Genomic DNA, 19,574 nt, shown 5'->3' on the forward strand with positions numbered 1-19,574 from the left:
AAGATTCCTTTAATCAATGTTATATAAGGGTGTAATTAAAAGTTATTATTTATTTACACGGAAAGATTAGAACCCGACTGGGTCGTGTTCTGCACCAGACTCAGACGTGTGTGGCGCCAGACTGGTTACTGTGCACGGATTCTGGTGCAGCACCTGACTGAGTTTGGTGCAGAAAACGACTGAGTCGTGTGTGCACAGGAATTAGTCTGGTGTAAACTAATTTTTCTTCCATTTTTTCTTGCACACAATTAAGTCTGGTGCAGAACACGAACCAGTCGGGTTCTAATCTTTCCGTGATATTAAACACTTGTAGTTAATTTTTAATATTCAATTAATGTTGTTTAAATAAAAAATTAGTTATTTATGTGAAATATTATAACAGTGAGCTATTTGAATAAGCTTATCGAGTTTCGATCAGGTTCATTTGAGGCTCATTAAGATTATTTTAGCTTTATTATAGACTCAATATGCATTTTGAACTCAGGTAGGCTAGATTGAGATTTACTTGAGTTCGATGAGTATCAATTGAGGCTATTAGATATTTCAACCCAGATAGCTTCCAAAAAGAGGATGATCTATGATGATCAATCACTAAAACAAAGGAATCAAGAAACATCGCTAACATTAACCTTTTGTAACTAAGGCTAAATGCAACGTAATGCACCCATACTATCAGCACCATCTCCTAAGCCTACTGGACTGCTAAATTGTCAAAACTGATTTCACATATGCCCATGCTATCACTAAAATATCCAAAATTATTAAAAAATTAATGAAAATCCAACGATTTAACTAAACAGAGTTTCCTACTCAAACGATCTCTACTCATTTCAGTGTAAGAGGCGTGGTTATGAGATAACTGCGCGCGCATCCTCGCCGGCACAGGTGAACTTTGATGAGGGATGAGTACCTGGCCAGGTAAGCCAGCCACGAGGGCTTTCAGGTACTAGGGTCAGTCAAGGTCTTGCTACGCAACAGGACACACACATTTTTTATCCCTCATTGGAATAATAATCTTTGATAAAAATAAATCACAAGCATCGGAAAATTAGAGCACTTTACTGAAATAGATTGATCGAATACCTTTCAAATGGTTAAAAAAATCGTTGCATCAATTTTTGCCGGAATTAATTATTGGAAAATAAAGTTTACGAATTTTTTACAATAATTACAATTGGAGCATGTACGTGATACTGTAATTATACGTAACGAAAGATTCAATTTTTTTTTTTTTTTTCATCATTTGAAAAGAAAATTTATAAGTTATTCATGTTATATGATTTGAAATTTATTTAGGATAATAACATTTAACTGATTAGTTTTTTCATAAGTGAAGTGTTAAAAAACAATGGGAATTTAAGTGTGTGAATTGCCCGATGAAGCAAGAAAAGGATTACTGAATAGTATTAAAATATTAAATACATCAGTAAAATGTGTGGTGAGTCAATAACATTCGCTATTTTAATTAGAAAATTCAAATTTATTGAATCAATTCTATCATCATAAATGGTGTTTTTAAAAAATAGAAGATTTTAAACTAATTTTAAAAAAAATTTTTTGTTAACTGAGATTTTTGCTGATTATGAAATTGATCGATAAATTAAAATTATATAACATATTCTATTTAAAATATTAAAATATAGCATGATGAATAAATTTGAATACGTATTTCACAAAAAGCACTTGGGTGTAAAAATTCAAAGTAGAAAAATATTTGTATTTATAATAAATGAACTAACATGATGATGACTTGTGAAGAATCAATTTTCACATAATAGACGATATAAAAATTATTCGACAAAAAAACATTACCATTAAGTAAAGATATATACTCACAGATGCGAATGTCAAGTTATGTTTTTGTGTTTCTTAGTTAAACTTCTCTATATTGAAACTAGATAAAACTTGATAAGATTGAAATTATCGATTTTCGGCTCCGATCTATTGTCTTCCATATAGTACAACTATTTTTTGATGTTGTTTTCATATCATCGTATTATTAAATCGAACATTGACTCTTAAATTTTATAAACCACATTTTACAATGTACATAAAACACCTGGAAAAATACCCGTAAGTCTTCAAATAATAAATAGTAAAGTCTAGAAATAATATCGTTTTACTAAAGTGATAAGACTAATACAGAGAATAACTAACATTCATCAGTATATTCAATTGTTGTCCGGAATCCGATATTTGTCTAATTTTAAACAGATCACATCATCCATCATTACATTAAAGTTCATTTTTATTAATACAATATGATCGTTTAAATTGGTGCTCAACATTTAAATTTTAGTATTAAATAAAAGTAATTAATTATCGATCGATGAACCAGATTTACTATTAGAAAAATTAACTTGATTTAAGAACACAAAAAAAAACCTTAAATGAAGAGAAATACCTTAAATCAAAAATTATTCTGCTTGATTCAAGACAAAGAATTTTTTTAAAAGTAATCTTCGTAATTCATGACTTTTTCTCTTGAATATCGAGTTAGTTTTTTAGCAATGTTTCATTAAAGTTTTATAAAGAACCGAAGAAACTAAACTTTCATTCAACAAAACTTAAAAGTACAATAGTGTATTTTCGATTCAAATATACAGATAAAAATTTCAGTTTTATGTTTTTGTTCTAAACTAAATAAAATTATATTTCTTCTAAACTTACAAAATAGATAATTAAAAAATCTTTTACGTAGCAGAGCGTTTTTTTCAAAAATCTTCTTTATTTAGAAAAGAAATGAAAAGCTGCAATCATAGGGACCGGCTCTTAAGCCAAGAAAAATTTTTCAGTTCTAGAATTATTTTCTTGAGTCAAATGAATTTTTTCATCGATACAGAAATGATGAAAGTACTAACAATGTTATTAATATCCTCATAAAGAATCAAGAATCACTTGCAGGAAAATTAATCGTTGAAACTACTGATGTTCTACATCATTCACTATTATAAATATTTACGGACCTAGAAACTTTTTTTATCGCTATTATTATGTTAGTATAATAAACTTAACGATACGACTGAAACATAAAACATTTATGATGTTCATACTTGAAACATTATTTAAATTATTAAATACGTATCAATAGTATCTATACATCTATAATGGAAAAAAAATAACAGCGTAAGTAAATTGTTCAGAAACAGTACCAAGAACATGGATGATGAAACCAGAGATTAATTGCGACGATGTAAGAGTTCCTACCGGCTCCCTATCACCCCCTGCCACCCTGTCTCCGCCAAGCAGTCCAAATGTCTTGTCAACATCACCCTGGAGTCCAGGTGGTCTTACCAGTGGTAGCAACAGCTCTTGCAACGTCGTCTCTTATCCATCGGCAGGCAGCCAGCTCGCACCTGACCACCGACTTAGCGCATTTACCCCTGCATCTGGTTATGCTTCTGATCCTAGGCTGCAGAAGTTAACACATGTACCCGAATTAAACTCCCGTGGTAAGTATTTGTCTGCGTGTGTGTCTGTGTATAAAGTACTTTTTTTTTGTCTGCATTGAAGATTCGAAAGATCTACTTTCGAGGAAAAAAGAAAGAAATACAGAAAGAAAGGCATCTTCTTAAATTCACCACAACGACCATTATATGTTACAGTTACAGATATGCGTTGTGGTCTAATGTATGGTGGATGCAGTACAGCCTGGTGGACTCATCATGCGGTAGGCCTTCTGCTACCACATTCTCTTTTGCCACCCGAAATTCCGGCACAACAGACAACACTTGTTACCAAACGCTCTTCATTGCAGCATGAACGAACTAGTCCTGACCGAGCGAGTCCACCTAAGCAGTCTTTACCTGAGAAAGCACACTTTATTGGTGAGTTTTTATTCTTTTTTATCATAAATCATAACAATAAATTTTCGGTCGAAAATGAAATGGAGATGATTATCTTTTATTCGTGGTAAAAATGTTGTATGCGTTACTTGCTACAAAAAGTAGGCCAGGAAATTGGCAGTAATTATCACTTTAGAGGACACAAGAACCGAAGCACGAATCGGTAGGGAGAAATGAAGAAAAACCGGTCGTCAGTAGCCAGGGTACCACGTTTTATCGGTGGCCCGTTACTGTTATCATTCTACTATATGACAACCTAGGTTTCGGACCAATTATAAATCCCACGGTATTGTTTATTTTTATGTGCATTGTAATGTCTCAATGTACATACAATAAGAATAGGATATAAGCTATACTGAAAAACAAAACTACATGATTTAAGAAAAATATTGTTGAGAAAATTTAAAGATATTCAGTTGTCTTAATTAAAAAAAATTAACCCTTGTATCAAAAACTTTCTCAGATTTCTCCTACTTTCTATATCATAAAGTCTCGAATATATTTTTTGTGTAAAATTTTTGTTCATTCAAATTTTTTTATCATGGTATTTTGTATAAAAAAAAACTAGTTTGTTTGATTGTCTGACATATCAATATAAAATTTTTAATATGGCCTGATATGAAAATTGGCTATATCTGGCTTAATATGACTTCACACGCCCATATGATTTTTCGATCAAAAGTAGTGTTGAAAATCACTGACGGAAAATGAATAATTTCTTAATCATTTTTTTACATAAGAGTTTAGTCTGAAGTGTTAAATTTATAAATAAAAATCATTATTTTTATTCTCCTAATTAAATATATAAAATTCATTACATAAAGATTGCAATTTTATCTCTGATCATTATCTAAGCATCTAATAACAATTTAAAAACATTGCATTTTAATCGATTGCAGACTTTTTCCCTTACGATTAACCGGAATAAATTAAAGATTTCTCTTATTATAAATACATAAAAAAAAAAATTTTGTGTAAATCTGGTACAAACAAATCGAAATCGATTTAAACGGGTCTTGTATCACTTGAAAGTGTTGATCAAGATTGAAATCAGTTTTAATTAGAACATCGGTTTTTTAATCACTTTTACGAGATATTTAAAATTTCATCATTAAAAATGATATCTCGGTATATGAATAAATTTGGATGTTTTAATAATTATTTTAGCGGAAAGAATGACACAGTTTACTGAAGAAGATGAAGAAGAAGACAAAGAAGAAGTGCCATTAAATCTCAGCACAAAACCGAATGATATATCGTCTGGTATAAATCGAAAGTGTGAGATTTGGTCACCTGGTGCTGTTTGTGAACGTGAAGCCCAAGAGACTTCGACACAAATTTCACCATCAACTACACCATCAATTATTGTCCGACCGATTAATCACTCACCCCTTACACCTCCTTCTAATGATAGAAGTTTTCAGGTGAGTGTTTTATTCAATATTCAAGTTCTGTTTACATTTAATTTTCAAGCAATGTATTCAATCTATTAAATGCAATTCATATGTTGTAAAAAATTCATAATACTAGATATTAATGTGACGTAGAACAGACAATTTTTTTTCTTTTTTGAACTTCGTAAAAATTTCTATTTCTACGTAAAAAATGACTTGTTTTAAAATTTCGAGACGAATTTTTGATTTTTATAAGTTTTTAAAGATGTTTTCGATTTTCTTATTAATGATGTAGGTGTTTTGGAGTGACATGCATAAAAAGTGGCTCTTTGAATTAAATACAGTAATTGGTAATACGTATTAATTGCATTGCAATTTTAATAATTGTTTTTCTACTTTTGGTTTATGTCTTTTACTCAATTTTATTCCTTAATACATATAAATTTCAAGGAAAAAAATTTATAAAAATTCTTGAATATTTAAAAAATATCTCTACAATAAATCAAAATATTTACTTGAAATTTTTAAATTCAAGATCATTTTTAGCTTATGAAGTAACACAATAAGACGAAAAAGAATTAAAAAAATCTGAATAGCGGGTGATCTGCAGACTTGGAATTTCCGACTTTTTTTAACCTTTAAACACTTGAAAATCTTCCAATTGATTGATTTTTGAACTTTTAAAGAAAAAAAATTCAAAAGTTGTGTAATAAAAATAATTATTTAAAAAATATTAGCTAACTATAACTTTTTTAAACGCATCGTTCGGTTTTGATTTGCTTGACGGCATTTCGACGCAATTTTTTGAGTTAAAAATCTGATAAATATCGCATTCTCAAAATCGGATTAAAATTAATAAATTTCTATTTTTTTAATTATTAATTTTCAAAGCGGGAAGTTAAAAAAAAAATGAAACCAATTTTTGACCATTCTGAAAGTTTTGAAAGATCCTGAGTGTGCGCCCAAAGCTTTTTAATTAATCATAAAAAACTCAAAAAGAATTAACTAGTTTTTTGAATAACATAATCATAAATATTTTATAAAAGTCCATTATGTTTAAAAATGTAATTAATTAAAAGAAAAATAGATCATCTTTCAAAGCTTGGTATTTTTATTATTCAACGGACGATTAAAAATGAAATTTTTATTAGTCCGTACATAGTACCTTATGTCAATAAACAAAATTACCTTAGTGACAAAAAAAAGTCAACCTCATGTATGTATGTACTACTATAAACATTGACGACTCTCTTAGATATAATAGATAACCTTATGTATACGCTTTGTCTGGTATCCAACTTGAACTTTCGTGGAAAAAACGTAATATAACGTATCAGTCGTGGAAATCTAAAACTACTACCCACAAATCATTAACGGACATATTTAAGCATAAAGTTTTATCACATAAATTTTCATCCTTTGTTTATTATATCATAAAGGCATATAATTTGTTTCTGTATTAATAGTTAATGTTCAAAATTAATTACTTTTTTAGCTATATATCTTCTTTATTTTGTTTATCTGTGTTAAGCGTTTTGCAGTCATACGTACATGCATTCATATAAAGTGTGTAATATTTAATCAATTTGGATAGATGGCATTTAAATGTTTATTACAAAATGAAAATAATAAAAGAAAAAAAAGTATTTTACCGTGTAATTTAATAGAGTATTAAAAGAGAAAAAAAAATGTCACGATGTTATCATTATTTTTTCCACACTCCACCTCTTTAATCGATCCAATAACAGCGATGAACATATTATCGCGATGATTTTTTTCCCTTCATATTCTCATCGTTTTGTCGAAACACTTTATCCATCAAAGCATGTCCAATTACAATATCTAGGTGTACAATACGTTATGATGAATCGCGCTATATATTATTTATGGTTAATATATTATAATGCCAATGAGACCATGGAAAAAATAAGTTAACACATGTAATAAAAATTACTAATTGACAATAATATCGTAGTTTCGATTAATTATGAGTTTTTTTTTTCCTAGTAACATACTTACTTTAGAATTTTCTACCAACAAGTGTTTGAAATCATGGATATATGACAATAATATATTTCTTCCTAAAAAATAGAGATTTGATGTATGATTTTCTTCAACAACACTTTAGTCAAAAACGATTAATGAGATAGCTAGCGTGTATGCAAAAGTAGAAACACCGTTAAGCTTTTATACTTGCTCACTTGGAGTATGCACATCACTTTCATGGGGATCGATAACACACGAACAAAGAGCCACGACATGGCCTTCTTTCCGGCCAATCGCGTAATTGCACCAGGTTTTTGTTGACTTATCCAGTAGAGCAGTTATCTCTAATCTATTATAAACATAAATATTAACAAACAATAATAAATTTACCTTACATTTTTTTCATTATTTTTCATTTTACTTTTATATTACTATAAATAGAACTGAAAATATAAAATAAATCCACAAACGGTACATGGGCTTATAATTATAATAATAATACCGAATAAAAATTGTCCGATGAGCTTATTTTCATACCGGAAATGGACACTTGGGCATAAACAACTCTATTTAAATATTATGTCGAAGAGTGTCTAGACAACTACGGAAATTCATAAGACAAGTATTCTTTTGCATATTGTTCACAAAAGTCCGTTGGCGCCTATGGAACAATAAGCGACTAGGTGAGATAAAAAAGCTTTGCATACACAGGTGTGAACAGAGGTCTCACAACTTGTTTAGAAACCTTTTTCCCTCTTACGTTACCACTTGATGCCGATGTATTGGAAAGTATTAACTACTTTAGATGCAATATGTGCTCTAAAAAATTATTTTCTTTTACCGAGTTAGATTAGTTATTTTTTAATTTCTTATTTTCTTATTTTAATTTTTCAAATTGAAAAATTTATTATTGTGATATTAATATATCATATCATTTGATATTAAAATCAAATCAGTATTCTAATGTTACTATCATGTTGCTTATCTCTATGATATAGTCAACTATGATATGAAAACTTACATAGTGATTGTCTAATAGACTATACAAAACGACACGCCACGTCAATTCACCGACCATATAAATCGCTACACGATTCGTTGCTTTGACATTGATTTGACACTTTGGCTATTTATTATCTTCGCGTGACTGAAGGGTCTTCAATTGTACGCTTATAAGAATTTGAATATTCTATCATCACTTACGATTTTTTAATTTGAGATAACACCTCAATATCTTTTGTCACTTGCTCAATTTTTAAAAGTCAATGTTATATTCGGATTTCACGCGTTAAAAATAGGAAAATAAATTTTACTTTGAAAAAATTCAATATCATAAACGGGTAATATAGTGCTGACACTTTTTATTTATTTATACTCGAACAAACAATATGAACGTCACAAAACTCATATTTTTTGTCAAAATTCGTAGAATTAAAAAAAAAATGTAAAAGTTCATTTATCTCGCGTCGCAAGGTTAGAAAAATGATTTTTCTTTACATAAAAAACTGTGTTTGCATTTTTATTAAAATCGATTCCACTCGCTCGAAAGAACTAAAAAAAATAAAACATTATTGAAATTTAAAAAACTATCACTTCGAAACTTTTTTGAGTGTTGAAAACTCTTCTATAAAACTTAAAAATAATCGGCGAAGATCACCCCACAAAAATGATTTTATTTAGTAAAATATTTCGGATTCAATTAAAAACTAATTTCAAATAAATTACAAAAAAGGACTGAAAATTAGATTTCTTTCTTCTCGTCTCTTTAACCTTATTTTATCGCTAAATTTATATTAAAAAAGGTTGAAATCTCAAAACTGATGTTTTTCGACAATTTTAAATTGTAAAGTTGCTTTAAATACATTATTTATTACTCAACAATAAAAAAAAAATCGCTACCTTCTACTTACAATGAAAAGTGACATAAATATTCATGATTGACATTTCAAGCGTATGTAACTTATAAATAAAATAAAGTGATATACTTAATAAAACTCTAACACTTAACGTAATCCATAACAATTAACTTCCCAACCATAGTTTAAGTACTTGCACTGACACAAAAAGCTAATTTTAATAAAATTACCAATTTATATTATTATTAATTGTCAAGGTAACATCTCTCCATCGAATTATTTGGAGTATACAGAAAATAAAAAGTATATCTTTTTATTGTTTCAGTGTAAGCAATGTGGAAAAGCTTTCAAGCGATCTAGTACATTGAGCACTCATCTTTTAATTCACTCAGACACTAGACCTTACCCTTGTCAATATTGTGGCAAACGGTTTCATCAAAAGTCTGATATGAAGAAACATACATACATTCATACTGGTGAGTATCATATATTTTTTATGAAAATGTATTTCTCAATTATTGCTTGATTGTGGTTCAATATGAACATCTTAGAGTTAACTGTTTTTAAAATTTTTTACTGTAACATTATATCTACTGAAATATAATACAAATTTATACGTTAATTAATAATGACTTCTATAATTAATTACAAACTTGAAAACTTTACAGTCACAATAATGCATGCATCAATATTTTTGAAAAATTGTCAAATGAAATACAAATATATTTATTTGTTTGTTTTAAAGTCGCATAAACTACTAAGGTCATGAGCGACTACGGTAGGGAGTAAACGTTTGAAATTGGAACTCGTTTTATCTTTTTGGGCTCGGCAGAATAATACACTTAAATATTGTAAATATTCATTGGTGTACGCCGGACTCAAACCCGGTCCAATGCATTTTGGAAAGCAAGGGCTGGATCCGAGGGCTACTACGCGCCTCGAAATACAAATATAGTTTACAATTTTTTTTCTAATTACGAAATTTCATTTAAAATTAAAAAATTGTCAAAATTTCGGATTTTTCTTACTCTAAACAATCTTAATTATAAAATCATGTAATCGTATTGAATAGTTACCGTACCAAAAATAGATATAACTACAAACTAATAAAGATAATTCTATATATTTATTTAAAATATCTGTTATAAAGTAATATCAGTAAATTGTAAATCAGTGGTTTACAATATTTGCATGTCACGTATAAATTGGAATCCGCACTACAATATTAATGATGAGTACAACTTGTGAATCAAAATCAATTCAATGTTGTCTATAGCTCTAATCATGATAAGTTTTAGCTATAATTTATTGATTTTAATAATGCACAATAGGAAATTAAATATTGTTGTTCTACAGAAAATAATTTGTCAATATATTGTAATGATATATAACTAACATTTAAAAAATCAATAATAAATGGAAAAATACTCTGTTACAAAAATGAAAAACTATTATAAGATGGTTTTCCCATTTATAGCACATTATGGGAATAAACTATTGAAAAAAAATACATCGCTAAAAATATAATACACTCTTAAAAAACATATTAAAAATATTATCTATTTAACTTTTAAAACATACATGCTCGTAAAAATAGTCAAAACTGCTTCTTAGGACATTAAAAAATGGAGATCTGATGAGAACTCGATTATCGAAAATTGTAGTGAAACCGATAAATTCCCAATTTTCGAAAATCGTTGATTTTTATAACGGGAAGCCAAAAAAAATAACTGAAGAAATAATTACATGAAAAAAAAGAAACCAATTAATCGAGAGAGCCAAACATCCTGAGAAGAGATTAAAAGAAGTATGCTGAATTACAGTCAATTATTTATGTTGTTTAATCGTTTAATTTGTGAAAAATTCATAATTTGGTTTGAAAATTAAAAAAATAGTGATTTATTAAACTCCTATCAAACTTTTGAGCTCGGAGAGCTCAAAACTACACGAAAATTAGATTTTTGAGCACGAAGAGCTCAAAAACATAATAAGTGCAATTTCAAGCGCTTAATTACGAAAGTAGCGGGAAGTTGCAGGAATGGTCTTCAGGGTCAACCGTTTTCCTAATTTTTTTTTAACGAAAATGTTCAATCTATCTTGAAATGTGTTTTATGATAGGCACTTAACTTATTCTACAATTGTGATAAAAAATAGTATAAAAAATTTAATTATATTTATTATTGGAAAAAAAGTAACTGAGTACTAGAATTAAGTTTCACTTTGGGTCATTATAAATAATAAGATTGTAATTCACAGTTCAAGGAATAATCTTAAAAACTGGTTGGGGTGACTATAAAATATTTAGGAACATAAAATTACAAAATGATAGTAATGCGTTTAAAAAATGCAACAGTGAACAAGAATTTAAACTTTCAAGGAGGTGAAAGTCATAAACCGCTATCAAAGAACCCTCTCAAAAGTATTGAGTCTCTCCCATTTGGTTAATTAGCTTGAAACATGCACCCTAACTCGCTTGGCTGCCGTCGGGCACGTGTCAGCCAGGCGCGGGACAGGATACTCACTTAACTTAACGCCTGGTAAACCAGCTATTTCACATCGTAACATCATTTCCGGACATGTCTGCCGTACGTTGTCATCAGTTATTTTTCAACTAAGTTATTGATCGTTATATCAATACTAAAATAGTTTCATATTAAAAATCATCCATATATACATGTTATTTATACATTTACTTAGATCATTTGCGCTTTATACAATGAATAATAGCCATAAAAACAATACATAAACATCATATATTACATAACAAACAATGACAAGATATTAATAAAAAAAAAAGAAAAATGATAGGAAAATATAGAATAGATATAACTTTGCTCTATAAACTTAAAAATTGATTCCCTAGTGTCTTTCAACCTTTTATACATGTAATCAGAAAAGTTTTCCCTGTCCGACGGAAACAACTTTATGCAATGTTATATACGTTTTATACACTTTTGACGTATTAAATGTAATTTGTAAATATGGTAAAAGAAAATACATTTTGAATATTTACTTAACCGATAATCCACAAATCAATAAAATAACAGCTTAACGTTTTACAATCCATTGAAATTTTTTTAAATCTTAAGCACCCCTAAGCATCCTTGAGCTTTACTGAAAAAACAAAAGATATTCTTACCATCTACTTTTTTTACTACACATCTATTACAATTTTCAGAATGAGTAGAAAAATTTTTTAATTCAATGCATTTTTCCGAAAAAACTTTTTTCAACGCAATTGGCATAATATCTCAAGTTCTAATGAACCGATTTAATTGAAATTTGGTACGAACTTTTTCTATACAACGTTCTATCACTCCTACCAAATTCATGTCAAAATATTTTTTTACTACTTTTGAAAAATTCAAAACTTAAAAACTGTTCGATGACTAGAATCGACTTTCATAATGTTTAATTTTTTTTTTGTATATTCTGAAATTCAAAACATCTATAAATATCGGATAGAAAAAAAAAGAATGAAGGAATTTTTCATGTTTATTCCAACCGAAAAAAAAACATTCAAAACACCTTTAAATTACTTTTGTGGGAGAAAAAAGTCATTTTATGCGCCACCCTTATAAATGCTTTATTAAAAACATTTAATCGGGTAAGTTTGTTGGTTCCATTTATAATGAAGTCGATTGTTTTTTGTAAAAATTTTGTTTGCACTTTGCAAGCTTGATATTTTTTAACATAAATATGTTTTGGATACATTTTTTAAAAATTTTTTACGAATGCTAACAAATGATAGCTTACCATATGCATTTGGTTAAAAAAAATTTCTAAAAATATTCTTTAGATGTTATTTAAAACATAGTCTTAAAACTAGAATATATAAGATAGTATCAGATTACAGAAGTCAAGTTTCTCACCAACAATCATATTGCATTAATCCTAAAAAACTATTAGCATTTTTTCTGTCTCATATGACAAATCAGTTGTACATCCCTAAAAGAGTTGACGTTGAATGATTGAAAACATCATTTCTTATTCATAATCGTGACGTAGCAATTACACTAATTGTATTTTTTCAACGGCCTACGCGTCAAATGAACTTCGACGTCTATATTTTTGTGGACTAAAAAAATACATACAAATATAAGTTAAATATATTATTCAAAATATAAATACACAATGTCTATAACGCATGATATTAGGGCGTTGATTTAAAGATTTTGATACCATTTATATTCATATTTAATTAAACATAAATTAATTAACCTTTACTATTTATGACATTCATTAATCTACGCACTATTACATTAATTATACAAACCAAAACTCAGGTTTTATCTTACTTAAATATTTGCACAATAAATTATTTAAATGTTAAAGGAGATTACTTACTGGAATTTCGTCTGCAAAGAATAATCAATTTTCAAAACCTATGTCATTATGATCGATATTCGAAAATAAAGCTAAGTAAAATAAATAAAAATGATATTCCAAAAATATTAAAGTTGATTGATCATATTTCTGAAATATTATATGTAGTCAATCACCAGTACACTCTGTATATTTAATACACAATACTTTAAAAACGAGGTTAATCGCAGGTTAACTATTTCTTACCAAATAAAAATGATTATAATCGTAATCCGTGTGCATATGGCTGAACGATTAATGGCAAAATATGACTTTGAATTGCTTGTTATTACACTAAATTATATGTTAAGTTATTATAATTGATATTTAATAGTTAAATTAGTCAAAAATGATTGAAAAATTTTGCAAGAGTCTAAATGATTCGGGGAATTGATAACAGCCCATATGTCTACAAGTTATTTGATAACAAAAGAAAAAACTGAACTGTTTGCTCTATATATCATATGTGAAGATATTCACATTTTACTTATTGTATATCATGCAAAAAAGTGTTCACGCCTTCGTTTAATTTCATTATTTCTTGTTTCGTTTACATGACATCAACAATTCATTACTTGTTGATGTACTCAGGTGTTATCAACTAACCTTGGACAATTATTTTTGCTCACCATCGCATCGTCCACTCATTTTAAAAACAAATAAAAGGTTAACAAAGACTATTCTTTTCCAGAAAACTGACGCTTAAATCCACTCGCTGCCACTTATGTGTTAAAAATATGTTAAAAATAATATTAGCAATCAAATTTTGGTTCATTTTATGGTTCATTCTACAAAAATAAGTCGACTTAATATAATTTAGCTACTGCATTACACATATTTGATTCTATTGATCTTAATTACATTTTTGATTATTTATGATTAGGTATAACTAACAGGTAGAAGCATTTCTTTTAAATTCTTTAACATAATTACAAAATTATTCATCTGTACAATATGATCAAAATATATGACAGTGAAGAGAAAATTTAAAGAAATGTTTTAGAAATTTAAACATTGAGATTATCTCCAATACTTATATGAAATACATTTAATGCAATAAAAAATTAATGATTTTAAATTAAAAAAAAAAAAAAAAAACGCATAACCCAATTAATTAGCGTAGTAAGTTGCGCTTAACATCACATAGAAGTTAGAATTGTTAATTGTGCAGTTGAAAAAGTAACAGTTGTAATTTTCAATACGAGGCCAATGACAAGCAACGATTTTATTTATTTATCAGAAAATTCATAAGATATCCTACGATAGAACAAATCACCTATGTACAATTATTTTGTATATATTCTTTTATATTTACTGAGAAAAGTAAAATAAAATTATCAGATATGTAATTGCTAGAAGATAATGACACGGTTCAAATTGAACAAGCATAAAATTCATATTTTTGCAAAAAGTTATATTAATTTTAGGCAAAGTGATTTGTCATAGATTTGCTTACATTATTTGAATACAAACGTTTAAATCCTATATAGAAATTTTTATTAGTTATATTTTCAACATTTTTAAATTTATAAACTACATAGAAAAAAAGGTTCATTTGAGCCGAGAAAATATTTTTTCTTCTCAATTATTTTCTTGAGCGAAAAAAAAATTTTTTTTGACACAAGAAATTTCACTTATTCCAACAGAATTAATTCTCTTGCTTTAAAAAATACGTATCTTGATCCAAGAAAATTTATTTAAGTCAAGAAAATCTTCTTGTTTTGAGAAAATTCACTCTCTTGCTCCAAAAAATTTAGTTCTAGATAAAAGTAAATTTTCTTGTCTTGAGAACATTTTTCTCTTGCTCCAAAAAATTAAATATCTCGATAGAAGTAAATTTTCATTAATATTTTTATTGATTAACATGTCAAATGGGAAGATTAAATAATATTGAATCATTTTTTTATTCAATTTGTATAATTGCATGCTAAAATAATATAAAATGGGTATCAATTATTCAAGAGAAAAAAATTTCTCGATGTGAGATAATTTTTTTCTCAGCTGAAGTAGGTGGCGCTGCTTCTCTAAAGTATCTAAAAATCTTGATCAAATATAAAAATTTATTGTATCAAGTATTTATAATAATTTAAATTAAAAAAAAAATTACTTCCACTAAGAATAGAATTATAAAAAAAATTTTTACTTCAGCCAACATAACTTCGATCTTCCTTCAGGCACCCGAAAATTTTCTTGAACTAAGAATTTTGTTCTCCAGTCAAGAAATTTTTCTTTCTGTGTAGATTTATTTATAATTTGGAACATTTTTAATCGAAAACTGATAAAGATAAATATTTTTCATTACGCTTTTTCATGTACTCATGCATGAAATAATATTATTTTCTCTACCGGATTTTATAGCCTGTAAAATTAAATAAAAAATTATTTCATTTATGTTTCAGGTGAAAAACCTCATAAGTGCGTCGTCTGCAGCAAAGCATTTTCACAGAGCAGCAATTTAATAACTCACATGCGAAAGCACACAGGGTACAAACCTTTCCAATGTGGCCTATGTGAGAAAGCATTTCAAAGAAAAGTTGACTTGAGAAGACATCGAGAAGGTCAGCATCCTGCTGCTCCTGCATTAGATTACCGGTCCCTTCAAATTCCAAATTTATCGAACCAACGTTCATATTCACCGATTCATATTCGTACCTCCAATTATCATGCAGCTGCTAATTTTGCTGATAGCTGAAATAAACAATTAAATCACAGAGTTAAAAAATCGGCTGGACCAATGAAGATAACTGTAAAAATTTGAAAAAAAATTTAATTTATTTTCTTAAAAAAACGTACTGTAAATCCGTCCACTAATTAAAAAAAAATATGAACTTTATATGAATAGTCTAAAATCAATAAGGTATATAGATATATGTTCAATTAATAAATTAATTGAGAAATAATTAAAGAATTATTTCTAACTACTATTATAGTATTAATCGAAACAACTTTGGAATAAATGTTCAGATATAATTTTTATTAGTTAATATATTATCATGTACAAGTGCCTGGCCGTGCCTTTTTTAGTGGTCACCACATACCTGAAATTAATTTATTTTGTAACTATGTATTCCATTCACTGTATATAAAAGACATATATGAAATTGTCGGTAATTATTTAGAATTGCTGTCGATCCTATTTTTCATCATTTTTCTTTTTTTTTTACATGATAGTTATTTTTTTTTTTTTTTTTGCGCATTGAGTTCAGTAATAGAAATTTTCGAATTGCAATCGAAAATTTGTTTTTAAATTGTTTTATTTTTGATAAATCTTAAAAAAGTATATATATATAAAAAGTGAAAGAAATGTACATTGAAATATCGGAAAAATTGCTATTTTCTAAACTCATAATTTTTATTTACTAACTGAAATTTTGAATTTTGTAAATTACCCAAGTCACAATCTTATGTAAATACACAAAAACAAAACACTTTTTTTGAGAAAAGAAAATCACGATGAGTTGATTCTTCGACTTTTCATGGCCAAAAATAGGATTGACCCCAGTTCTAAAAGAATCACGTAAACTTCACTAAAATATTCATATATTTCTATGTATACATATAACGTGGGTAATGGTTTATACAATTAAAATATTTTATAGTACTAAAGTTTAGTTTAAGAAATGCAAATACGTATCTGATACCAATATTATTTATAAATTTGTGATATATTGTAATGTATCGTTGATTGATTAGTGACATAGATGTTATATTTTCTAAATAAAATTTAAGAGTAGATTTACATTATGATGTAAGTTGAACATGTAACTATGTTAAGAATAGTTTTCAGAGTTATCGTTTTAACTGAATTTAAAATCATTAGCCCACGTTATGCAGTCATGTATATCATAGTCCATCAAGCCAAAGCCGCCTATAATGATGGGAAATTAAACTATAACAAAGTGAACATAAAGTTTTATCAATTTATTAATGTATAGATTTTCTTTGAATAATAATTTATGATGGCTTTTTTGAATAACAAAATTGTATAAATATTAAATAATACCGAAAAATTAATATAATGATAAAGATAAGACAGCCCGAATAAATTATTTAAAAAGCTTAAGCGATGAAGAAATGATTAATTACATTGATAAACTATGGTTTGATCGATCTTTTCAACTGTTAGAATGATTGACAAAAAGATTTCATAGCGGCTAGAGGACCAAAGATAGCTTAAATTAAAAATTGCCATATTGGCATTTTTCATAGTTTGATATTTTTAAACTGAATCCATTTATTTACAAAATATATTATTATTCTTCCATTTTTTTATCCATTGAAATTATGGAGCCAAATTTTGGAGTTACAACAAAGTTGAAATTATAAAGCTGCCGTATGTTTAAGTCGTTAAGTTAGTTTGATATTTTCATCATAAGTAAATTACAACATTCCAATAAATAATACAATATTGGAAATAATTACTGTTATTTACTGTATTTTAACGGGTTGCAAAATCAATAACTATGTTAACATTTGTCAATAAAAGTGAATTAGAGCTGATTTTTCTTATGGGATTATAATAATGATTTGTTAGTTAAAAATAATGAGACTTATTTTCGATGTATTTGATAGTTTATGGTTATTATGATACAAAAACACAAGAAAAAATATTTAAATATTGATAAGTTTTCATTTCATAAAGTTGAATCTTGTCAATTCTTGATATTTTGAAAGTTCCTTTACTAATTCACTTTGATGTTGAATTGTATCTGTAAATAGAGCGCAATATAACGTAATTATTTTATCATTATTTATTTCAACAAAGAATAAATATTATCAATAATTTTAAATCATTAAAGGGAATAATTAATAATCAAAATATAGAAATTAATGTGCGTGCATTATGATAAAAAAAATTAATGTTACAGATATATGTCAAATAACAAAACCAAAAAAATATTTAGTTTTACAAAGAATATGAGTTAAATAAATAAGTACTTTTCTTTCTTAATGTCATTGATTATTAAATTATTTCAACACTCTATGATCCGTTTGACTTCCTAAGCACCCAAAATTAAATCTAACTCGATGTAGGCTTAATATATAACAAGGTACGAGCAGATTTATTATTTTGATGTAGTTTGGATAATTATATACCTAAACTTTTTCACTTGCATTGATTCAAACCATTCGATTTTGAGTACATGTACATACGTATTCAACACGATATGTAATTAATAATTGAAAATAGGTAACAATTATTACGGTTAGAAATTATGAGTTTTATAGATCTTATTTTTAACTTCCCGCTGAGAAAATTAAAAATTTTCAAAAATCGGGAAGTCATTGGTTTTACCCCGTTTTGCAAAAACCGAGTTTTCATCAGATCTCAACGTTTTAAGGTCTCAGGAAGCTTCCTTGACTACTCCCGCGATGCTGTCTGTATGTCAGTATGCCTGTGTGTGTGTGTGTGTGTGTGTGTGTGTGTGTGTGTGTGTGTGTGTGTGTGTGTGTGTGTGTGTGTGACCCTTTTATAACTTTTGAACGGCTTGACCGATTTCATCGCGGTTGGTGCCATTCGAAAAGGCTTGACCAAACTCAAATTTCCTGAAAATTTGAACCGATTCGAACCAGTAGATTTTGAGAAATTGTAAAAAAACTACAAGAAAAAATTTTTTGAAAAGTGGTTTTTTTGGAATAACTTTTAAACGGCTTTACGGATCAATTCTAAAAACTAATCAGCTCTTAACATAAACAAACTGCGTCGATCGCCGCCGGTCCGGTCAAAATCGGTTGATTCGTTCATGAGTTTTCGTGAACGAAAGAAAACCGAAAAAAGTGTTTTTTTCGGGGTTACTCTGAAATTTTCGGTTCGATCAATTAAAACCTGAAGATAACTTATGAGGATGATAAAATTGCATCGAATGCTGCCAACCGCGTGAAAATCGGTTGATCCATTCAAAAGTTATTGCGATTTGAAAATTCCAAAGATAGTAATTTATTAAACTATCAAATTTTTGAGCTCGAAGAGCTCAAAACTACACGAAAACTAGATTTTTGAGCTCGAAGAGCTTAAAAACATAATAAGTGCAATATCGAGCGCTTAATTACGAAAGTAACGGGAAGTTACAGGGATGGCCGTCAGGGTCAACCGTTTTCCTAATTTTTTTTTTTTTTTTCAGTGTAGA

At 27.9% G+C, this 19,574-nt stretch overlaps 1 protein-coding gene across 2 annotated transcripts; it reads left to right on the forward strand.

The window, feature by feature from the left end:
* Positions 1-945: 945 nt before the first annotated feature.
* LOC141525927 (uncharacterized) lies at positions 946-16,496 on the forward strand. 2 transcript variants are annotated; one of them, XM_074240630.1, is made up of 7 exons: positions 946-1,183; positions 1,297-1,438; positions 3,144-3,452; positions 3,606-3,827; positions 5,013-5,269; positions 9,407-9,557; positions 15,846-16,496. In XM_074240630.1, exons 2-7 carry the CDS (start codon positions 1,432-1,434, stop codon positions 16,136-16,138), a joined length of 1,239 nt encoding a protein of 412 aa, XP_074096731.1. In that variant the 5' UTR covers positions 946-1,183; positions 1,297-1,431; the 3' UTR covers positions 16,139-16,496. The 2 variants fall into 2 exon arrangements, with proteins under 2 accessions (XP_074096731.1, XP_074096730.1); XM_074240629.1 differs by having other exon boundaries at positions 946-1,438.
* Positions 16,497-19,574: the final 3,078 nt, after the last annotated feature.

This window comes from Cotesia typhae, unplaced genomic scaffold, assembly GCF_013202065.1.
Source record: "Cotesia typhae breed Kobodo isofemale line unplaced genomic scaffold, CoteBio_Ctyphae contig_28, whole genome shotgun sequence".
NCBI classification, from domain to species: domain Eukaryota; kingdom Metazoa; phylum Arthropoda; class Insecta; order Hymenoptera; family Braconidae; genus Cotesia; species Cotesia typhae.

What these genes read in the sequence shown, in the direction of transcription:
- LOC141525927 (XM_074240629.1), top strand. An exon ending in ACCCGAATTAAACTCCCGTG is followed by an intron (nt 3,453 to 3,605) that starts GTAAGTATTTGT and finishes TATATGTTACAG; the next exon opens with TTACAGATATGCGTTGTGGT. An exon ending in CTAATGATAGAAGTTTTCAG is followed by an intron (nt 5,270 to 9,406) that starts GTGAGTGTTTTA and finishes TTATTGTTTCAG; the next exon opens with TGTAAGCAATGTGGAAAAGC.